This window comes from Somniosus microcephalus, chromosome 12 (genome assembly GCF_052327205.1).
Source record: "Somniosus microcephalus isolate GS21.2 chromosome 12, FLI_Smic_1.0, whole genome shotgun sequence".
NCBI classification, from domain to species: Eukaryota; Metazoa; Chordata; class Chondrichthyes; order Squaliformes; family Somniosidae; genus Somniosus; species Somniosus microcephalus.
In genome coordinates, this window is record NC_140998.1 from 85707110 (window position 1) to 85725710 (window position 18601).

The window sequence follows — 18601 nt, forward strand, 5'->3', positions numbered from 1 at the left end:
GGATCAGGGGGCGGTGTGGCAGCGGCGGCAGCGCTACTTAAAGGGCAGGTGTCAGGTGGCCATTTTTATTTTGGCCGACTGCCAGCACCTGCCCCCTTTCACCTTTTTATGCGGGATGCCGGCCGCGATCGCTCAGCCCGACTCTCCTCAAATGCCGGGCTGTTTTCACGGCACCCCGCTTCCCGGTGGTCCAGCAGGGCCCCAGTGCGAGCAGCGCTAGGCCCATCCCCTTTAATCAGGGGAGCAAGCCTGCAATGACGCGGCGCCACGTGCCGCTGCTGCATGTAGCACCATGAAATTCAGTAGCAGCACCCCAAGCAGGAGGCGGAGCGCTTTCCAGAGTTGCTCCACCTCCTGCCTGGGGCACTACTACCGAATTTACGGCGGAGCAGCGCTAACTTTTTCAGGGCGGTAAAATTAGCGCTCCGGCGACATTAGCACCCCAAAACGGGCGCCACCCAATTTTTCCTCAAAGTATCAGCAACTCGAGGACTTTTTACATCAAAAACTGAGGCTCCCCGCTCCACCATCTGTCCTCCACGTAATCATGCCCTCACTATTCCCACTTTAAGGTTTCTCCCCCTTAGCTACTCACCTCATCCATGAAGTCAATGGCCTGCTACCTCAATCTTCTCCCATCCCAGCTCCTAACCATCTAACTTTACTCCATGCTTGCTGACAGTATCAATTTGTCTCTATCGTGTGACAATTTGCTCCCTCCACTCCATCAATGGTCGATCGTTCAGTCACTACACTCCCATCCGCCAGAATTCTGTACCCAGTTCTCTACTTTACCACCTCCCTTCTGTTTTCAAAACCCTCTTTTTTATGAATGTGACTTCAGTTTCCTCTTATAGAAATATACATAGAAGTTACAACATGAAAACAGGCCATTCTGCCCAACCAGTCCATGTCACTGTTTACCCTCCACACAAGCAAACTGTCCTAATTGCATTTACCCACCTAGTTCCCATACCGCTTCAACCCCTTTTCCTTCATCCACCTATTCAATCTAATCTTGAATATTGATATATTTTTTTCATCAAACATTAACCACATCCTTACAACTCGCTGTGTCTAGAACTTTCTCCTGCCCTCTGTTCTAAAGATAAGAAAAACAAAGCAAAAAGATTTTTGTGCAGGTAGTATAGAAGTTGGTAAGTAGAATTGGAAGATGTTCAATACAAAACGTACTCCTCATCCAGGCAGTATCTGAAATTTTTATGGAAAACAGAATTAGGGCAGTGTGCATTGTTTCCATGTTTTATTATTGTTTTCAACATAAATAATTTTATAATTTTGTTTTTAGGGTGGGTAAAACTGTTTTTATCAGATTTATGTCAGGTTTTATCAGTTAAACTCAAAAGGGGGAAAAATTTGGTATCGACCATTTTGGGGCGCTAATTCGCACCGGTGACCGCGAAATTGAGTTTTAGCACCCCAAGAGGGAAGGGGAGCGATAAATCAAGCGCTCCACTTTCTGCTTAGGGCGCCAATGTCGAAGAGCGGGGCGGAGACTTCAACAGTGCTGCACGCTGGGCCGTGCTGCGTTGCCGCGTTCAAAGGCTCCTTCCCTCCCTTAAAGGGAAGGGCCATCACTGCAGGCTCCGCAATTTACAAAGTACCTACCTGGACCACCAAGGCAGCCGTGATCAGCCTAGCACTCAAGCAGAGTGCCAGGCTGATCGATTGTGGGCAGGGACCCGCAAAAAAAACTAGAACAGGAAAGGTAAGTTTTTTTTCCACTTACCTAAGCCACCTCGCCTTTAATCATCGCCCCCCGAAGCAGCTGGCCGCCCGATGCATGCCATCTGTGTTTTCGACCGGCGCTACTGCAGGGGGCGGAAGTCAATTTCGGGTCCAGGGCGCTACGCACAGTGATAACGTCACGATCTCTGGGGGAAGGAGTTTGGGGTGCAACGCCATAGCGCTGCCACAAAACTCCCGCCCAATATGGCGGGAGTCGATGTCAGCGCCGCGCCCGGTCACAAAGCCATTTGCACCCCTCAACGGGAGGCGCAAAGGCACCCAATTTCACCCCAATAACTGGGGACTCATATTACTCCCAGGACATCAGCACACAGTCCAGGCCAACATTAAGTGCTCCATTGTTGCAGATGCCATCTCTTAGCGGAGATGTTAAACCAAGGCTCCCATCTGTCGGTTTAGGTGAACATTAAAGATCCCATGATGCCATCGAAAGAAGAGCAGGGAGTTCTCCCCGTGTCCCGGCCAACTATTCTACCCTCATAATTTCTCTTCCCTTTCCCCATATGCTGTGTCCACTGTATCCAGATCCTCCTTATTGAAAAGCACTCAGAGAAGTCCTCCTGCAGATGAGGAGCTCTATCGAGCCAAGCTATTAATGATTTCCCCATTGGGTTGTAATTGAGGCTTCAAGATCAGCAAAATGAGGCATTTGAAAGTAAGAAGTAGTTGATTTGTAAATAAATCAATTCTCGGACACTAAACTCATAACTACAGCAATTTGCAAACAAATTTCAAGAATAGTTTAACATGTATTTATAAGGTGGATTAAAAATTATAGGGTTAAAGATGGACATAGATGATTAAATATTCAATGAAAAATGATGGTTCCTGTACTGCTGACACAGCAGATGTGTGATCTGTTGAAGAGATGGCAAAGTCTCTGTTTGAAGAATGGACTCAGTCGAGAATATTTGTGGACTTTATGGGCTGAGAGTGTTTTCCCTGTGGTGGGATTGCCCTGTGCAAATGCGTGGGGGGGACTGGTTTGTTAAAACTCCAGAGAACACATGGCAGTTGGCTGTGACAAAAGAACCGTCAGTCATCCAAAATGTATGGGTTCGCCCGACAGTCCTGGAAAAAGGAAGGGGGCCATTGAACTTCAAGCCACTCTAATATGCAAAAGCACTTCTCACCTCCATCTCAGAAGAGAAGCGGAACAACGAACCCATTGGCCTCAGCCAGCCGAAAAGGAGCCAGTTTTCTTTCCCCAACACAAGGACCGAAAGATATGTCCCAGACTTAGGGCCATTAATCCAATACTCATGGGTCTGAGGAGGACTCATCACTGATTAAGCTTAGAAACAAAAGGATTTTAAAGATTGGCAGGAAAAGATAGGGGTAGCCAGACTACTAAAGATAGATTTGTTTCCACCATTCTCTCTCTCTCGCTTCCTCGCTCCAACAAGATCGAACTAACAAGAAGTACCAGGAAGAGGCTGCTGAGCGAAGCGATCGAGCTAAGCCGGTAGCCAGATATCTCAGGCAAGCTGGGTGAGGTGTAAGGGGCTCAGGGTTTTTCTCAGAAGTGAAGTTTTTGGGCTATTCCGAGGGTGGGAGCTTCGTTTGGTTCAGCCAGGCCAAGGGGATAATGCGACTGGGTAATTCGTTGGTAGGCGTGGAATTAGAGTCCATCATAGCAACAAGGGAATTACTGCTTGTTATAGTCCCCAGTTTTGTACTGTATGTATGTTGTTTGTAACCTGGATTTTATTCTCCACAGGGACAGTGATTTAGTTTAGTAGTGCATGTTTTAGGCCAAATAAATATAAGTTTGATTTTTCACTGAAGCATTCCTGTCCGTGACTTATTTCATTTACACTCTGAATAATAATTCCCGGGTATAGAACTTTTGTAAGGCGGGGGCGATTCGAACCGTCCATCTAGCAATTGGGCTAGGATCAAAAACCGCTTACACTGTAGAATTTAATTTGTCAGCATATTGCTTCCAATGTTAGATTAATACGCCGCAGTTTTGCTCAATTACCTGCATGTGCCAGGGAAAAATTTCACCAAGTTTCATCTTTCTGGAGCTTTTAGTTGTCATTGATTGCCTCCACTAGGAAGCAGAAAGCTGTTGAGGCTGGGGGAGCAATTGAAAATTTCAAAACGGAAATTGATAGATTTTTATTCAGTAAGGATTTTAAGGGTTATGGAGCAGAGGTGGGTAGATGGAATTAATATACAGATCAACCATGATCTGACTGAATTGCGAAACAGGCTCGAGGGCTTGAATGGCCTACTCCTGTTCCTATATTCCAGATAGTGGTCTCCGACCAGTCGCTGCAATAAGGCAATGCCTCCTTTATTCAGTCTGTAATATAATTCCACTGGTCAGGAGAAAGCTCAGTGCAGCAGATAAATTTAAGGGGTACATTTCAGTGAGGATTCTACCGTTATCCACCATAAAGCTGCAGAAACCCTGGAAAAGCAGCCTAAATATGAAAGGCTGTTATACATTTGCTTGAAGTGGATTTTCACCTTTCTCTAGATATTTGCAGTTGTGCAGACTACAATTAATGTAGTCACAACATTAAATGTAATCTTAAAATCACAGTTAAGATGCAAACGGATTACTTAATTGTAAGCATTAAACAAGGATTTTCATACACTCATGAGCAGTACCTACACAATTTAATTGTCTCTGTAGGGGTTGTGAGCTATTTAGACCCTCTCACTCATGAGAAATTTCATATTCTCAACAGCTTGCCATCGAGTATCCTCTTTCTCATATGTTAAGTTAAAATAAGCTGTCAATGATGAGTATAGTAAGTGGAAAATATTATCTCAGTCATTTAATTTGCTGATTTTAGTTCATTTTTAATTTTACCCGAGAAGTTCGCTTTAACACACAAATGTGATGGTTTAATGCATCATGGAGAGTAAATAAATATAAACTGGTGAATCTCTCATGATGTAGCAGATGATAAATCATAGAATATGGTCTCTTTTGTCTTTCTCTGTTGTCTTCATTTTACTGTTTCTCTCTCAAGCTCACCGCTTCTGCTTTTGTCTCTCTTGCTCTTCTCTTCTGCTCCTCTTCCCCAACTCCTCTTCTTGCTTCCCTCGCTGTCCTCTTTTGCTTTCCTGCCTTTTTCTTTCCTTTTGGTCAGAAGGTGTTTGGCATGGCATAGTGTGGCAGGTAAAGGAGCCACCATGGCCTGCAGGCTGCATATTCCACTGGGGGATGCAGGGAATATATAGCCTGCAGTCCTCAGTGGCTCTCTTCCAACTCCTTCCCCTCCCCATAACTAGTACTTCAGTCTACCCTGTTAAAATCCCCATCCTCTCTTCTTTCCACAAACCCCTTCCCACTATCCTCTTACTACGATCACTAACCCCACTCACTACCCCTAATTCTACCCCTTTAAAACTACCTGACCACCCCCCACACCCCTGTATACTCCCCTTTCCTTTGTTCGGTCATTCATCTCACCCTTTCAACCTCATCCACTCTCCCTTCACTGACTTATCCCCTCCAGGGTCAAGTGAGGACATGCCAAAAGCACAATCATCCTCAGCCTGTTTCCTTCCTTCTTTCCCCATCTTACCCCTCCTTCCTATCTCTTTCCCTCAAAGAGGCTTTGGTGGCTTTCAAAATTCAACATACTTGGGGGGGTTTTTTAAATGCAAATTAGAATGAGGAAAGACATTCTGCCTGTTTCTCTCCCTTTTTATCTTACATCGGTGTCAGTAGTAAGAATGTTTACATTTTCTAACTGCCAACAAAAATAGAAATGATGGAGGCTTTTCAGTTCAAAATTTAACATGTGTTTCATGAGCAGTATTCTGTTTAAAAATATCCGCTTTACCTTCATCATTGGGACTACAGCTAGAAGAGATTTTTTTTTAAGCAGTTAAATACACAAGATGAGCAACATCTTACCCAAATGAACTTTTCATTCACCATGTGTAATAAAGGGCAGTGATTAAGGCAACAAAGTTTCTCATGTAAGCGAGCAAACATAGGGCGGGTTCTACTGCTCCTCTGCCATAACTTCAACAGACGAGGCGTGGAAATCCTGCAAAAACAGCGGAAAGACCATTTGAGCCATTTTCCTGGGATTTTTTGTAGCTCTTCCACTGAAGTTATGGTGGACAAGTGAGAGAACCCTTGTGGAAATTCAACTTCCCTGTGAATTAATCAGTGGGAAATCTGCGGTAATGCCTCAGACCGATTTTCTCAGTAAACTGCTGGAAAATACAAGGGCACATGCTCCTTCCAATATAATTTACAGTCAATGGCGCCAGTCTATATGCCTAATAGCTTAAGGCATATTTATTCCTTTAATATGGAACTAATTTAAATTTAGATTATTTTGCCTTCAAGAATATCCATAGACTGCCCTTTATATTGTTTTGTGCTGGGGTACAGGCAGTGCCCAGAAAGCATAACCAACAGAATTACCATTTGTACATAATAGCGGCTAAATCAATATTTTGAAGCCCATGTATAAACAGCTGAAAAGTAACAATTGTTTGAAATGATTGATCTATCTTCTGAAGAAAGCCAACAGATAATCAAGTCATTGCCTTTCATTTTTTAAGATGTCACAATGTACTTATGCCTCAGGTGTTGTGCAGGCAAAGGAAAACACCAATTGTATTAAGTTATTGCTTAGTCTTCTGAGGTTGGACATATGGGCTGGGTTTCCATCTATAACCCCTAACCATTTTCCTGGGTTAGGGTTAATTTGGCATTCAAGAGAGAGCCTGCCTTGGATGCTTTCTTTCTCATTTTGCTGCGCTACTTCATATTTTTTTCTGTGTACCTTCTCTGGACTAATCCGTTCTTCTCTGGACTAATCCGAATTCCTCATTATTCTTAGCCAGATTGCTATAAATAACATTCACATCAATACCTATATACTCCACATAAACAACAGTAGGGGTGAAATCACTGTTTTAATTAAAATTCTTTACTTTTTCCATAATCAATGGATTAACATTTTAATTTTCTTCAATGGGACACATAAGGTAGAATGTAGAGAGCTACAAGGGGAAATGTTAACACCCCCATCCCCCCCAGCGGAAACAGTGCAGGCATGGCTGGAGGGGTTTAAGATGGCGAGGAGTTCCCATCATGTTCCCAACATGCTCCTGATTCCCCACCCCTCACCCCCAACCATTTTAACGCCAGAATTCAGGCACGACACGTCTGCCTGACCTAGAGGAGCATAATTTCAATGGCAAAGTCGCATCCTAATGACATCATCGGGATACATATGCCATTTTAACTGCAGGCCTGATTAAGGCCTGCACAGACTCCAACCCATCAGGAAAAGCTGGCACCAGCCAAGATCCTGGCCACACGAGGTCCAGGTAAGTGCGATATAAAAATATTTATTTGAACGGTTCCTTATGGGCCATGAGGAGCAGTATTGTTCCTTCTGGCCCCAAAAGGATATCTTAGCTCTCCGCTGCTCCGGGCTTAACCCCCCCCCCCCCCCCCGACCCCGCATTGTGGATTTTACGATGTCCTCCACCCAACCCCCCCAAAAAAAATTCTCTACTTACTTTGTCAAGAACCATGTCTGTGGGTCCCCGGCGATGGCCTCACCGCCCACAAATTTTGACTGCTGCCCATCAGCGGTAACGTCATTCCCGCCAGCTTCGGGCGGGAGTCAGTGTTGGGGCATCAAACTCATACCATGGAGGAGTGATCTGGATGAGACAATGTCATGTTTTGGGATTTTTGACTATTTAACCAAGGAAGGATTTTGGATAATTTATATTAGGATGCTATTAAGTTAAGTTCCGCTCGCAAAAGGTTAAATCCACAACACACAGCTTCTGGGAATGCATATTAGACTCAAATAAAGAATCTGCCCAGAATGACGCCTGCTGCATACCACATCAGTTTGAGACAATGAGGTCCGTGAAGGCATTCCAATAAACATTCATACATAATATGCTGGGATAGTGTCATTCAGCATGGAGTAGTTGCCAGGACCGAGGTGAGTGACAGCAGGTATAACTGGCAACTGGACTTCAATCCTCTGGCATGGAAGTAGGGACAGTCAGAAGTCAAGTCGTTGGCTTCCTGTCGAGCTTGGCTAAGCGCACACAGTACACACTAGTCAGAAATGGAAGCCAGGCACAAAGGGTGAAAAGTCCCTTCTTAAATTTAGCGCCAACTAGTTTCAGAGAATTGATGATCAGAAAATTGGATTTAGCTGCCTAACAGGGATAATGTGTCATTTTTTTAAAATCAGCTTGCTGATTTACAATTGGCTTCGTCTCACTAGAGTGTATATCAGTCTACCTCCCAGAAGATAGGAGAAATGCACATAGGGCCTTGCAGGAGATTACAATATCTAGTTCACACAATGAGGGGTTTTATTGTTTTGACCCCCAGCTCATGTATCACTAAGCTTGATATTGAAAACTTTGAATCGTAAAGAACTTCGAGTCCATTTACTGGAGAGTCCAGTGATACTGGACCAGAGAGAATATTTAACGCAGACTTAAAATTTGTAACAAACATAAGATTGAGTATTAAATAATTCCAGAATTTCTTCACACAACCAAAAAGGTCAAAAATTAAATTCACATATAAAATGGAAGGCGGCGGGTGGATCAATGGTATTGCAATGCATAGTACCGTAGAGTGGCAGCATTTAGCTTTAGTTTTATCCCACTAATTCCTCCAAATGCTCAAGACCAGAATCCAATTTTACTTACAAACACACACACTAAATCAAATCTTTTGCATTATATTCTCCCCTTTTTATGTTTCACCCCATATCGCACGCTATTTTATGGTCAAGAAAAGAAATGCAGGTAGGCAACCTGATCCTAAGCCATTAATAATAAAGATGAAATGTTGTAAATTTACGACACCAGCAAATACGATCCTTAGATTTATGCAGTCATATTCATATTTTGGAGGAGAGAAGGCTTTAAATATATTACTTAGGTCCATAATAGGTTTGAAATATGATGACAACTAGCACAGTATAATGTTAATTAAAACTTTCATAGTGAAATAAAAGGATTTCTAGGACAGCTGATGCTTCTCAGTGCTTAAAGAACATGTGGATTCACAATGAGAGAGAAAAGGGATGACATCAATGCATGTTTATCATATATCAGTGACTTATTTTCACAATTCCCACCAGTAATACATTGCAGCAGTGAAAATAAAATTCTATTATCGTGTACACTTACAAAAATATCAGCAGTGTCCTTAGAACTGTCTGTATTTTGCATATCTCACACATTTGTATGCAACACTGTTATAAGATTAAACATTCAGCAATATTGTTTTTGTTCTTCCTTCACTGTGCCAAGTACTGAAATGAATAGAGTGAAATTAATTGCTCTAAGTTTCTTACAAATTAGTATTTTCTGTAAGAATTGACATGTATCTGACAAAGCAAGTATAATAATATCACCAACCAAATAAAATACATGTCAAAGAATACAATATAAATCTGTAGCTAGCTAGTGATGAGTGTGCCCCAAATACTGCAATGTGCATATAAAAATAACTAGCAGTGTGCTTCAAAATAACTTCTAAATTCAAATTGGCAACTTTGACTATTTTCCAAATGTATCCAGTTTGGATTTTAAAATCCACTTTTGTCTCTTCAAAAAAAAACTTACCTTTTTGGTGGCGCCCTCCAGTGGTCCCTTTAAGGACCACGAGTTAGGCCGCATATAGACCAGGTACAGGAAACTTTGTGCTATCCGGCACCGGTATGGGGCCGAGCTGTTGCCGTCCCATCAAAACTGCCGGACAAACCAGCGCTAATGTTGAAACATACGGAGATTTTGAGCTCCGTATCTGGCAACAAACCCTGTGCTTCTAAACAGTCGGCCGTACCTTGCAAGCGTCTCTGTAGCTTAGCAACAGCTTCAGCGAGACCTTGCAGAGCCTGACTGGTGGAAAAAAAAGCAACGAAAAGAAAAAAAACCTAATGAAACGGCTCCTGATTTTTGCCGGTGGCTTGAGCATTCCGGACAGTTAACCTCCGGATAAACCAAAGTTTCCTGTAATCCTTAACAAGAATCAATTTCCAGTTTGGGTCATAAAACAGGCATTAGGTCCCGTATCAGTAAGTTGATGAGACCTAATGCATGTTTTAGGCAGCTGCCAGGGATGCCCCTACAGAGGGAGAAAGTAAGACTTGCATTTATATAGCATCTTTCACGACCTCAGGACGTCCTAAAGCCCTTCACAACAAATGAGTTACTTTATTTTAAGTGTAGTCACTGTTGTAATATAGGAACTGTGGCAGTCAATCTGTGCACAGTCAGGTCCCACAAACAGCAATGAGATAAATGACCTGATAATCTGTTTTAGTGATGTTGGCGGAGGGATAAATGTTGGCCAGGACACCGGGGAGAACACCTCTGCTCTTCTTCAAAATAGTGCCATGGGAACTTTTACGTCCACCTGAGGGGACAGAAGGGGCCTCGGTTTAACGTCTCATCTGGAAGACGGTACCTCAGACAGTGCAGCACTCCCTCAGTACTACACTGGAGTGACAGCCTCGATTTCGTGCTCAAGTCTTTGGGATGGGTCCCGAACCCACCACCTTCTGACTCAGAAGCGAGAGTGCTACCCACTGAGCCACGGCTGACAGAGCTCAAACCAATGTGGCATCGGACAGGTTTCCAACACTATTTGGGCATGAGTGATTGGCCCCCTAAATTAGACCTCTCTGCACCCATTTTCTGTGTGGAAAATGAGTGCAATGGGGTCCAATTTCCACCCCCCACCCCCAGTGAATCTACAGCTGATGGTTTACTCTATAAATTGAAAACTTTGGAAAGACGTGAAACATGAGTACATGGACAAGACACTGGAGGGCTACCAGCGCTGTGAAGCTATATCCCAGTTTAGCAGCACTGAACTCCCCATTATGAATGAGTGACCATTAATTAAGTTGTTCTTGATTTTTCAGAAAAGCTAATAATGCTAAGGAACAGGATTAGGATGTATGATTTTACAAGTTTCTGTTGGCTAGCCACTAACTGTGCTGGTTTGACAGATGACAAGGGTGGTCACATTTAGACAGAGATTCATTAATGAAATGTCAATTCATACCGCAGCTGACTGCATTTATTGACATTTTGGTACAAGATTTGTGCTGTTATATTAATAATCAAATGATAGAATCATATTACTGTGTCCCTTGGAGGAAGCAGCAGCAGAAGGCGGGTCACCTGAACGCCTTGCAGCAAGAGATGTGATGGATCAGTTAATTACCCCTCTGGTTAACTATCCCTGTTACATCTTTTATCACTCTCTTCATCCTGCAAATAAGAACATTCAAACCATTCCGATAACTTCTATATCAGTGACAAACTAACAGTGCAGACTCAGAAGCTGCTATTAAGCCACACTGCAGACTGACGTGTCAAATGTGATAAAGGTGATTACTTTGATGCCAAACATAATAATTGCCTTGAATTCATCTCTCACCCAAGTGATCAACCCATAGTGCTTTTCCTACTCTTTGAGCTGGTGCCTGGAAATGATTGAGCATGATGGTGCGTCCTCAGGAGGACTGTCCTCCTCTGTGATGGAGTGGGGGGAATGTTTAAGAGGAGTGGGGGAGGGGTGAAAGGAGTGTTGTCAGAGAGACGGAGAGAAGAGCTGTAGTAATCCTAGTAATTTACGAGTTGCTCCCCTGATGGCCTCAGAAAAGCTGGTGGATGGCTGCTGTTGCTCATGTTGGGGCCCTTGAGATGCTTGTGAGGACTTTTGCTGGTCCTTGATTTTATAATCTGACATTTAAACTGAATATGCATATCTTAGTGACACCATTAATTAAACCGGTATGGAAGGAGCTCAAAGAGGAGACCAGATGTTGGCAGTCCTGTTTGTGGGAAATCAATGGCCTGAGGAAACAAACTTCATCATTAGGGATTCATGCAACTGCTAGTACAAGTGCAGAAATGCACAAGGATGTCACTGGTAGATTACAAGGACATCGAGCTAGAAGGGAATCTTTATTGAGAGTCCTGAATTTTCAAACCAACCAAGATTTTAACAATTGCATTCCTGCTTACTAACTGGTTGAATTTACAGAGTAAACCATCTGCATTCTGTCCTACAATCCCAGGGCAGAACCTCCTTTCTTCACAGCCTTTGGCAGCCATTTTGGTGTCCGACTCCAATATCAGCTTTTCGCCAACTATCTTCCATCCAAGAGCAGAGTTCATCAGCCTAACTTGACAATGACCCCTGATGAGTTCAAATGAATAGCACCATTGTAACAGCAATGAGTGTGAATAGTTGCTGGAATGTTAACTAATACTTTAGGGAACCAAGTAACTTGATAAAACTGTATGGTTCTATCACGCTGATGCCTAGCCTTCATGCCAAGCCGAATGAGATCCCCTGCACTCCTAATAATGGTTTCAGCGGCCTGGCAAATGTATTCTTGGATGGCCAACTGGATGATATTGTATTGGTTCTCTGTGGCCACTTGAAATGAGTTAGTGGCATAAAAGTTGAATACCATGGTTACTTTTATTGCCACAGGTAGAGCTGATGATCTTGGCTGCAAGTCTTCATGCAGAAGGTGGTACAGCTCTCCTAGAGCCTCTTTATTGAAGCACTCTTCTCACACAGGTCTTCACAAGATCTGCATGGCCTGTACATCCTTTTAATGTACATCCTCCTAAAATGCTGTCTCGCTTCCCTTTCCTCCATCTTGTAATGGTTCTCTTCCAGTAAAATAGCAAACAAGGGAATGGCCAATGGGAATTCCATCATTACAACTCAGAACATCTTACTTTTTGTGTGTGTGGGGCAGTTGCGGGGGGGGGGGGTGGGGGGTTGAGTCCTAGTGGCCGCAAGCTATCGGGGCAAGATCAGCTCTGTTGAGGTGAAGGTAAAAAAAATGCTCTAAAAGCGCTTATGCAATTCCAGTAACCACTCAAAGTTGCTTCAGGGTGGAAATATTTTCCACCGTCATCATTTGGACAGTATATCCTATTGCTGAATCTAAAATTACAATACATCAAAACATGACCACAATTAGGGGAAAGGCATCATTTAATTTGAATGCCAATCTTTATTAGGAGGGAGGGCAAGATTTTTGCTCAACTGTGTATTGAACACTAAGTAAAGCTCCATAGTAAAGTACCGGTGCCAGTATCAGCCAATACCGACAAGTACATCTCTCTCAGCTCGTTGTTAATTACACGGTGCAGTGGGGGTGCAAGACACGGGTTCTGGGCATTTCAATGCTGCACATCCTCATTGTAATATATTACAATGACTTCCCAGCAGTATCGGTAAGCGTACACGTGGAAGGCCCCAGACCATGACAAAAACACCAACACAGCCACTACAGCGCAGAAGCAGATCCCACCACAGAATGCACCAAAAATCCAAGTATGCTCAAATTAAGTAACAAAATCACATTAAAACACATGTAAATTCAGAGCCAATTTATTATCTGTCATTTTCTTCCCACTGGTAACCCACAAAAACACAAAAAATGAATGAAGGGAAGCAACTTCTTTCACTGCATTACCACCAACATGACATTAACATACACAGAACACACTAAATATAGCAAAATATCTCATTGTGCATATATATATTTGCACATTTTCCTGAAGGGGACAGGACCATCTCACATGTCATCCAAATTGGTATTTCTTTTCCAAAAAAAGCAGTCCGATTCAGATTCATTTGGATTTAAATTAAGTTTGGTACTTATCCCTCATGCAGAGACAAATCTCAGCCCTAATGAGGGCATTAATGCATAAATTCCCAGTATTGTGTCATCACATTGAAAGTTACTGCTGTTCAACTACTGATCCAACAGCTCTATTGTAAAACTGTTTAAAAATAGCATATAAAGATCATGCACAAAAAAATTGCTAATAATCTTACCCAGATTCTTAGTACCTTGGTCATGCTGGTTCCACTCAAAGGAATCTGGAAGCTGATATGACATCTCCATCACTTTTGTCATGTTTCTGTTGTCTCTTATGGGCCCGCCGGGGGGTGTTAAATATGGCAGTGAAGGTACCTCCATGTCATAATCCATGCTGTCTTCATCTGAATCAGTTTCCTCATCATCTTCCTCCTCATCTTCCTCATCATCTTCTTCGTCATCTTCCTCTGCAAAGGGACAAAACATTGATATAGAAAACAATTCAGTATGAAATGTACTTAAGTAAAAGAACACAGCGCAATCATTTGTTTAAAGCAAAAGGTTGTGAAGAAGGGTTTCAGAGAATTGGATTTTAGGAGTAAAAATAAAATGCATTAAAAAATGAGCTTTGGATCTCATAAATGCGACAAATTACTTCCATTTCATGTTTTATTTGAACTCCTGGCCACAGACTTTTTCACAACTTCTACGATCAGTATCTAGTGGCCCAGCTGACAGGTAGCAGGGGCATAGCACAGCAAAACGAAGTGTCAAGTTTTCCCAAATGTTAGTCAATAAAACTACAGCGCAACACGCTTGTACTGGTGTGAACTCTTTGACTATTGTCTATTGTAATCCCATTCCTCAGTCATTTTCCATATACTTTTATATTCTTTCTTTTCAATTACTTACTATGCAGTTCCATTTTAAGTGATGTTATAGTCTCTGCCTTAAATGCCACCTGTGGTAAAGCAATAATCTGCTGAGCAGATTATTCTTCTAATTTCCCCACCCACTGTTCTTCTAATGAATATCCTGAATCTCTGCTACTTTATTACTGATATACCAACCAGTGGAAATAATCTTTGGTTACTTACCCTCTTGAAACCATTCAGAATTCTCTATATACTTAGTGTAATTGATAATATACCTTCCACTGCTCTGGCATTTACCGATCTGCAATGGAAGGAATCGCAGCCCATAGCGCCAGTAATTACAGGGGCATGTACTCATTTGGAGAATGTTTGAGCTTTGTGATTTTTTTCCAAGGAATTTTATGTTACCAGGTTTGTAATAAAGTATGAAAAACATAATTCAAACTGCACTATTGAGAATTTCCCTTGAAATGTCACTGAAGAGACCAATCTAGTCTGTTTACATTAAAGACCTCCTGCTGACAAGATGCAGAACAAAATATGGTGCATTTGCACTAATGAATGAAATGCAGCTCTGACATAAAGATATAGAAGATAGTCAAAAGCTCCCCGTAATACTTAATTCTCCGTTCTATTCTCGAAAAGCACTCAAGTTGCCCATGGCTTTGTCCGCAATCAGTTAATGAATATAAAAACTTTTTTCATATAGAAGATGGTAATGAAATTGGGAGAGATTTTCGAAACTCATTCCAGAGTTACATAGTGGCCAGAACCTGCATCTGGTGGCGATTTTAACCCTACTCGCTCAGCAGAAACTTGACGGGTGGGCAGTTAAAATCGCCCTGGCTCTTATCTGTCTGAAAGCCGCCATGATCGCAACATCTGCAATTTTAACCTGCTCTCCTGAGCAGGCAGCAAGAACACATGCCCGGAGCCAACAGGGTCCTCCTTTACATATGCATGCTGCGGCCCAAAGATATCATCGAGACCCGACTGTAATTTTAACTCAGGCCTGGGCGGGGAAGCCACCTGGAGTTAAAATCAGGGCCATAAATTGTGACATCTTAAAACTGCAACCAAACGAGAACAGAGGGGGTAATTTTAACCCCCAAAAATGAGTGGGTTGGGGTCAGGTGAGATGTGAAAATTTATAAAATCTCAAACCCGACACCAACTGGCCTCCAATCCGCCCACTTTAGGTTTAATGGAGGCGGGACGGGGGGCAGCCAACCAGCTCCTAGGAGGCGGGCTGTCCCTTTAAATATTATAATGAGGCTGGGAGCCTTACATTTAACTTCCCTTACAGGTTTAACCCAGGCAGCCGGGATTCCCAGGCCTCAGGAAACCTTGCAGCTCAAGAGAGGTGAAGACAGCTTCGGGGAAAATCTAAGTGCCCTTACAGCACTACCTGTGGGCTATGAGGAGCAGGAGTGCTTCCCCGGCACCCCCAGCTTACCTTCTTCCCTGGGATCAGAACACCCCCTTCCCAGATCCAAAGACAACCGCCCCCCCTCCTAAAAATCAGGGATTGGACCCCCCAATATTGATCTCCTTCCCCCACCCAGGTCAGGGTTCGGAGCCCATCCCCCACTCATAGCTGCAGGCTCCTTGCTGTAGTGTATGTACTTGCAGAAGGAACTATATTCTGCAGCCCCTGTATACTGCAGTACCAGTAGTGACCACCCCTGTATAGAAGCCTGTGCAGTAACTTTGCATAGTTAGTTCCAGTTTGTCTCCACTCAGTAAAGACCTGTTGTAACCAACTCCTGCAGTCCGTGTCTCAATTACACACGGACATAATACTGGCGACGAGCAGATCCGAACTTACCTACAGTTCTGCACCACCTCATGGGGATCCATCCCTGAAGCGAAGTTGTTAGAGGTCGAGGCCAGAAGGAAGAAAGAGGGAAAACAACAAACAGAAGTAACGGGCGTCGACCGTGGGCAACCGCCTCTGATTCATCGGAGTTCAAGATTTGCAGGAGAGGCTGTCGAGCGCGGGGCTTGGTTATCCTGTCTATGGTGTTCCAGCTAAATCGGGCTGGTGGCAGGTAGTACACTGATCCTTCCTGGGCTGCGGCGGGCTAGAGCTCGATCGGGTGGCTTTTCAACGGGTCCGAGCAGCGTTGTCGAGAAGAGGAGAGAGAGAGAGGGTGGAGCACACAGGGCGCGGCCGGTGCTACGAAGCCGGGCAGCGTACAGACCCGAGAAGAGGGAGGGTTTGCACATTCTCCCCGTGTTTGCGTGGGTTTCCTCCGGGTGCTCCGGTTTCCTCCCACAGTCCAAAGATGTGCAGGTTAGGTTGATTGGCTATGATAAATTAACCCTTAGTGTTAGGGGGATTGAAATGTGTGGGGTTATGGAGATAGGGTGGGATGTGTGTTGGTGTAGGGGTTACGGGGATCGGGTGGGATGTGTGTCGGTGCGGGCTCGATGGGCCGAAATGGCCTCTATCTGCACTGTGGGGTTTCTGTGATTCTGTGATTCTGTGAAAGTGTCCCATAGGGTTGCTCTGACGACGGGAAAATAAAAGAAATTAGAAACGCAGAAAGCCGTGAGGAGCTGCAGTTTGCCACTGGAACCGCGGAGAGCAGCGTTAGCAGCAGCGCGGGGGTAAATTGCGCGAAGGCCATAGGGCGTCGCCATCAAGGCATAAAACGCCAGCAACAGCGCTAGCAGCAGCGGAGAAGACGGAAAGCGCGGGAGGCGCCATCTTAATCCAGCGGGGAAGGCGGCAAAGCGCGGGAGGCGCCATTTTGTTAAATCGGGGAAGGCGGCAAAGCACGGGAGGCGCCATCTTAGATTTCCAAGATGCCGAAGACTGGCAATATCACTGCCTTCGATAATGCAATAGGAGACTGGACCACATATGTGGAAAGAGTCGAAGTATATTGCAAGGCAAACGAAGTAGCCGATGAGAAAAAGGCATCGGTACTACTAAATTTAATGGGCGCAAGAACGTACGGCCTATTGCGGAACCTGATCACTCCAGCCAAACCGATGGCGAAGAGTTTTAACGAAATTGTTGATATCCTACAGGAACACCTAAATCCTACACCGCTGCTGATAGCAGAAAGATTTAAATTCCACAGGAGAAATCAGCATAAAGATGAGAGCAATGCTGATTACCTTACGGAACTACGCAAGCTATCAAAGCACTGCCAGTTCGGAGCAGGACTGACAGATACTCTATGGGACAAATTTGTCTGTGGACTCCTGAGTGAAGGAACCCAGAAGAGGTTACTCTCAGAGAAAGAGCTGACGCTCGATAAGGCTTTCAGCGTGGCAGTATCGTACGAAGCAGCAGCAAGGGGAGCTGCAGAAATACAGCAAAAGCCACAGGAATACAGCACCCACGAAATGACACGGGGATTTGCAAAATGTTATCGCTGCGGCAGAACAACCCATGACCAGAAGGACTGCTGGTCCAAGGACAAAATATGCAGGCAATGCGGAAAGATGGGACACATTGCACGAGTTTGCAGGTCTGGGAAGAAGACCAACGACAACAAAAAGGCTACTAAGGAACCGTACAGGAAAGTACAAAAGATGACGGACAATAGTTCCGAAGACCAGATGAGCGATAGTGAATCCGGGAACAAGAGACCAAGCTGTCTCAAACTTCACAACGTAATCGCAAAAGAGGATCACCGAACCATTTGGGTCACCCTCACGATAGCAGGGTCCCAAGTCAAAATGGAATTGGATACAGGATCAGCTCTAACCGTCACGAATTGACGAGACTACGAGCGGCTATTCTCACACATACCCTTGAAAGAGACATCCATTGTCTTGAAGACGTATACGGGGCAAAAAGTATACCCCAGAGGAAAAATAAGGGTGCTTGTCGAATACAACGGCAAGGAAATACAGAAATTGTATCTGTACATACTGCAAGATGGTGGACCACCGTTATTGGGACGTGAATGGATCAGAAAGATAAGTTTAGACTGGCACTCCATTCAGGCACTGATGGTGGCTGGTAAAAAGGATGACGACGTCACTCCTGGACGATTGTCAAAAATCTTAGCTAACGCTAAAGAGGTCTTTCAACAAGAACTGGGAACTCTTAAAGGCGTAACCGCCTCGATAAAAATAGAAGAGAATGCAATTCCCAAGTTTTTCAAAGCAAGACCGGTACCATATGCAATTCGCCCAGCCGTCGAGGCAGAGCTGGAGAATCTGGAGAATGCAGGCGTGTTTGGAGCGAGTGGGCGACACCCATCGTTCCTGTCATGAAGAAAACATTAAACAATAAGTCTGAGGAGCCAAGGAAGGTTTGCATCTGTGGGGCCTTCAAGGTGACGGTGAACCCAGTCCTTCACACAGTAC

The 18601-nt window shown here is 44.0% G+C and overlaps 1 protein-coding gene across 3 annotated transcripts in view; it reads right to left on the reverse strand.

The window, feature by feature from the left end:
- The window catches only part of LOC147109372 (uncharacterized), a 159010-nt gene that overhangs the window by 109001 nt on the left and 31408 nt on the right, over nt 1–18601 (reverse strand). For 2 of the 3 annotated variants that reach the window (XM_086003263.1, XM_086003262.1), the window contains exons 5-6: nt 13646–13861; nt 7281–7431 (exon numbers count right to left, since the gene is read on the reverse strand). In XM_086003263.1, the coding sequence (XP_085859389.1) occupies nt 7412–7431; nt 13646–13861 (236 nt within the window). In that variant the 3' untranslated portion in view covers nt 7281–7411. Of the gene's footprint in view, nt 1–7280; nt 7432–13630; nt 13862–18601 lie in introns of those variants that run through there. The other variant, XM_086003264.1, reaches the window with a different exon arrangement.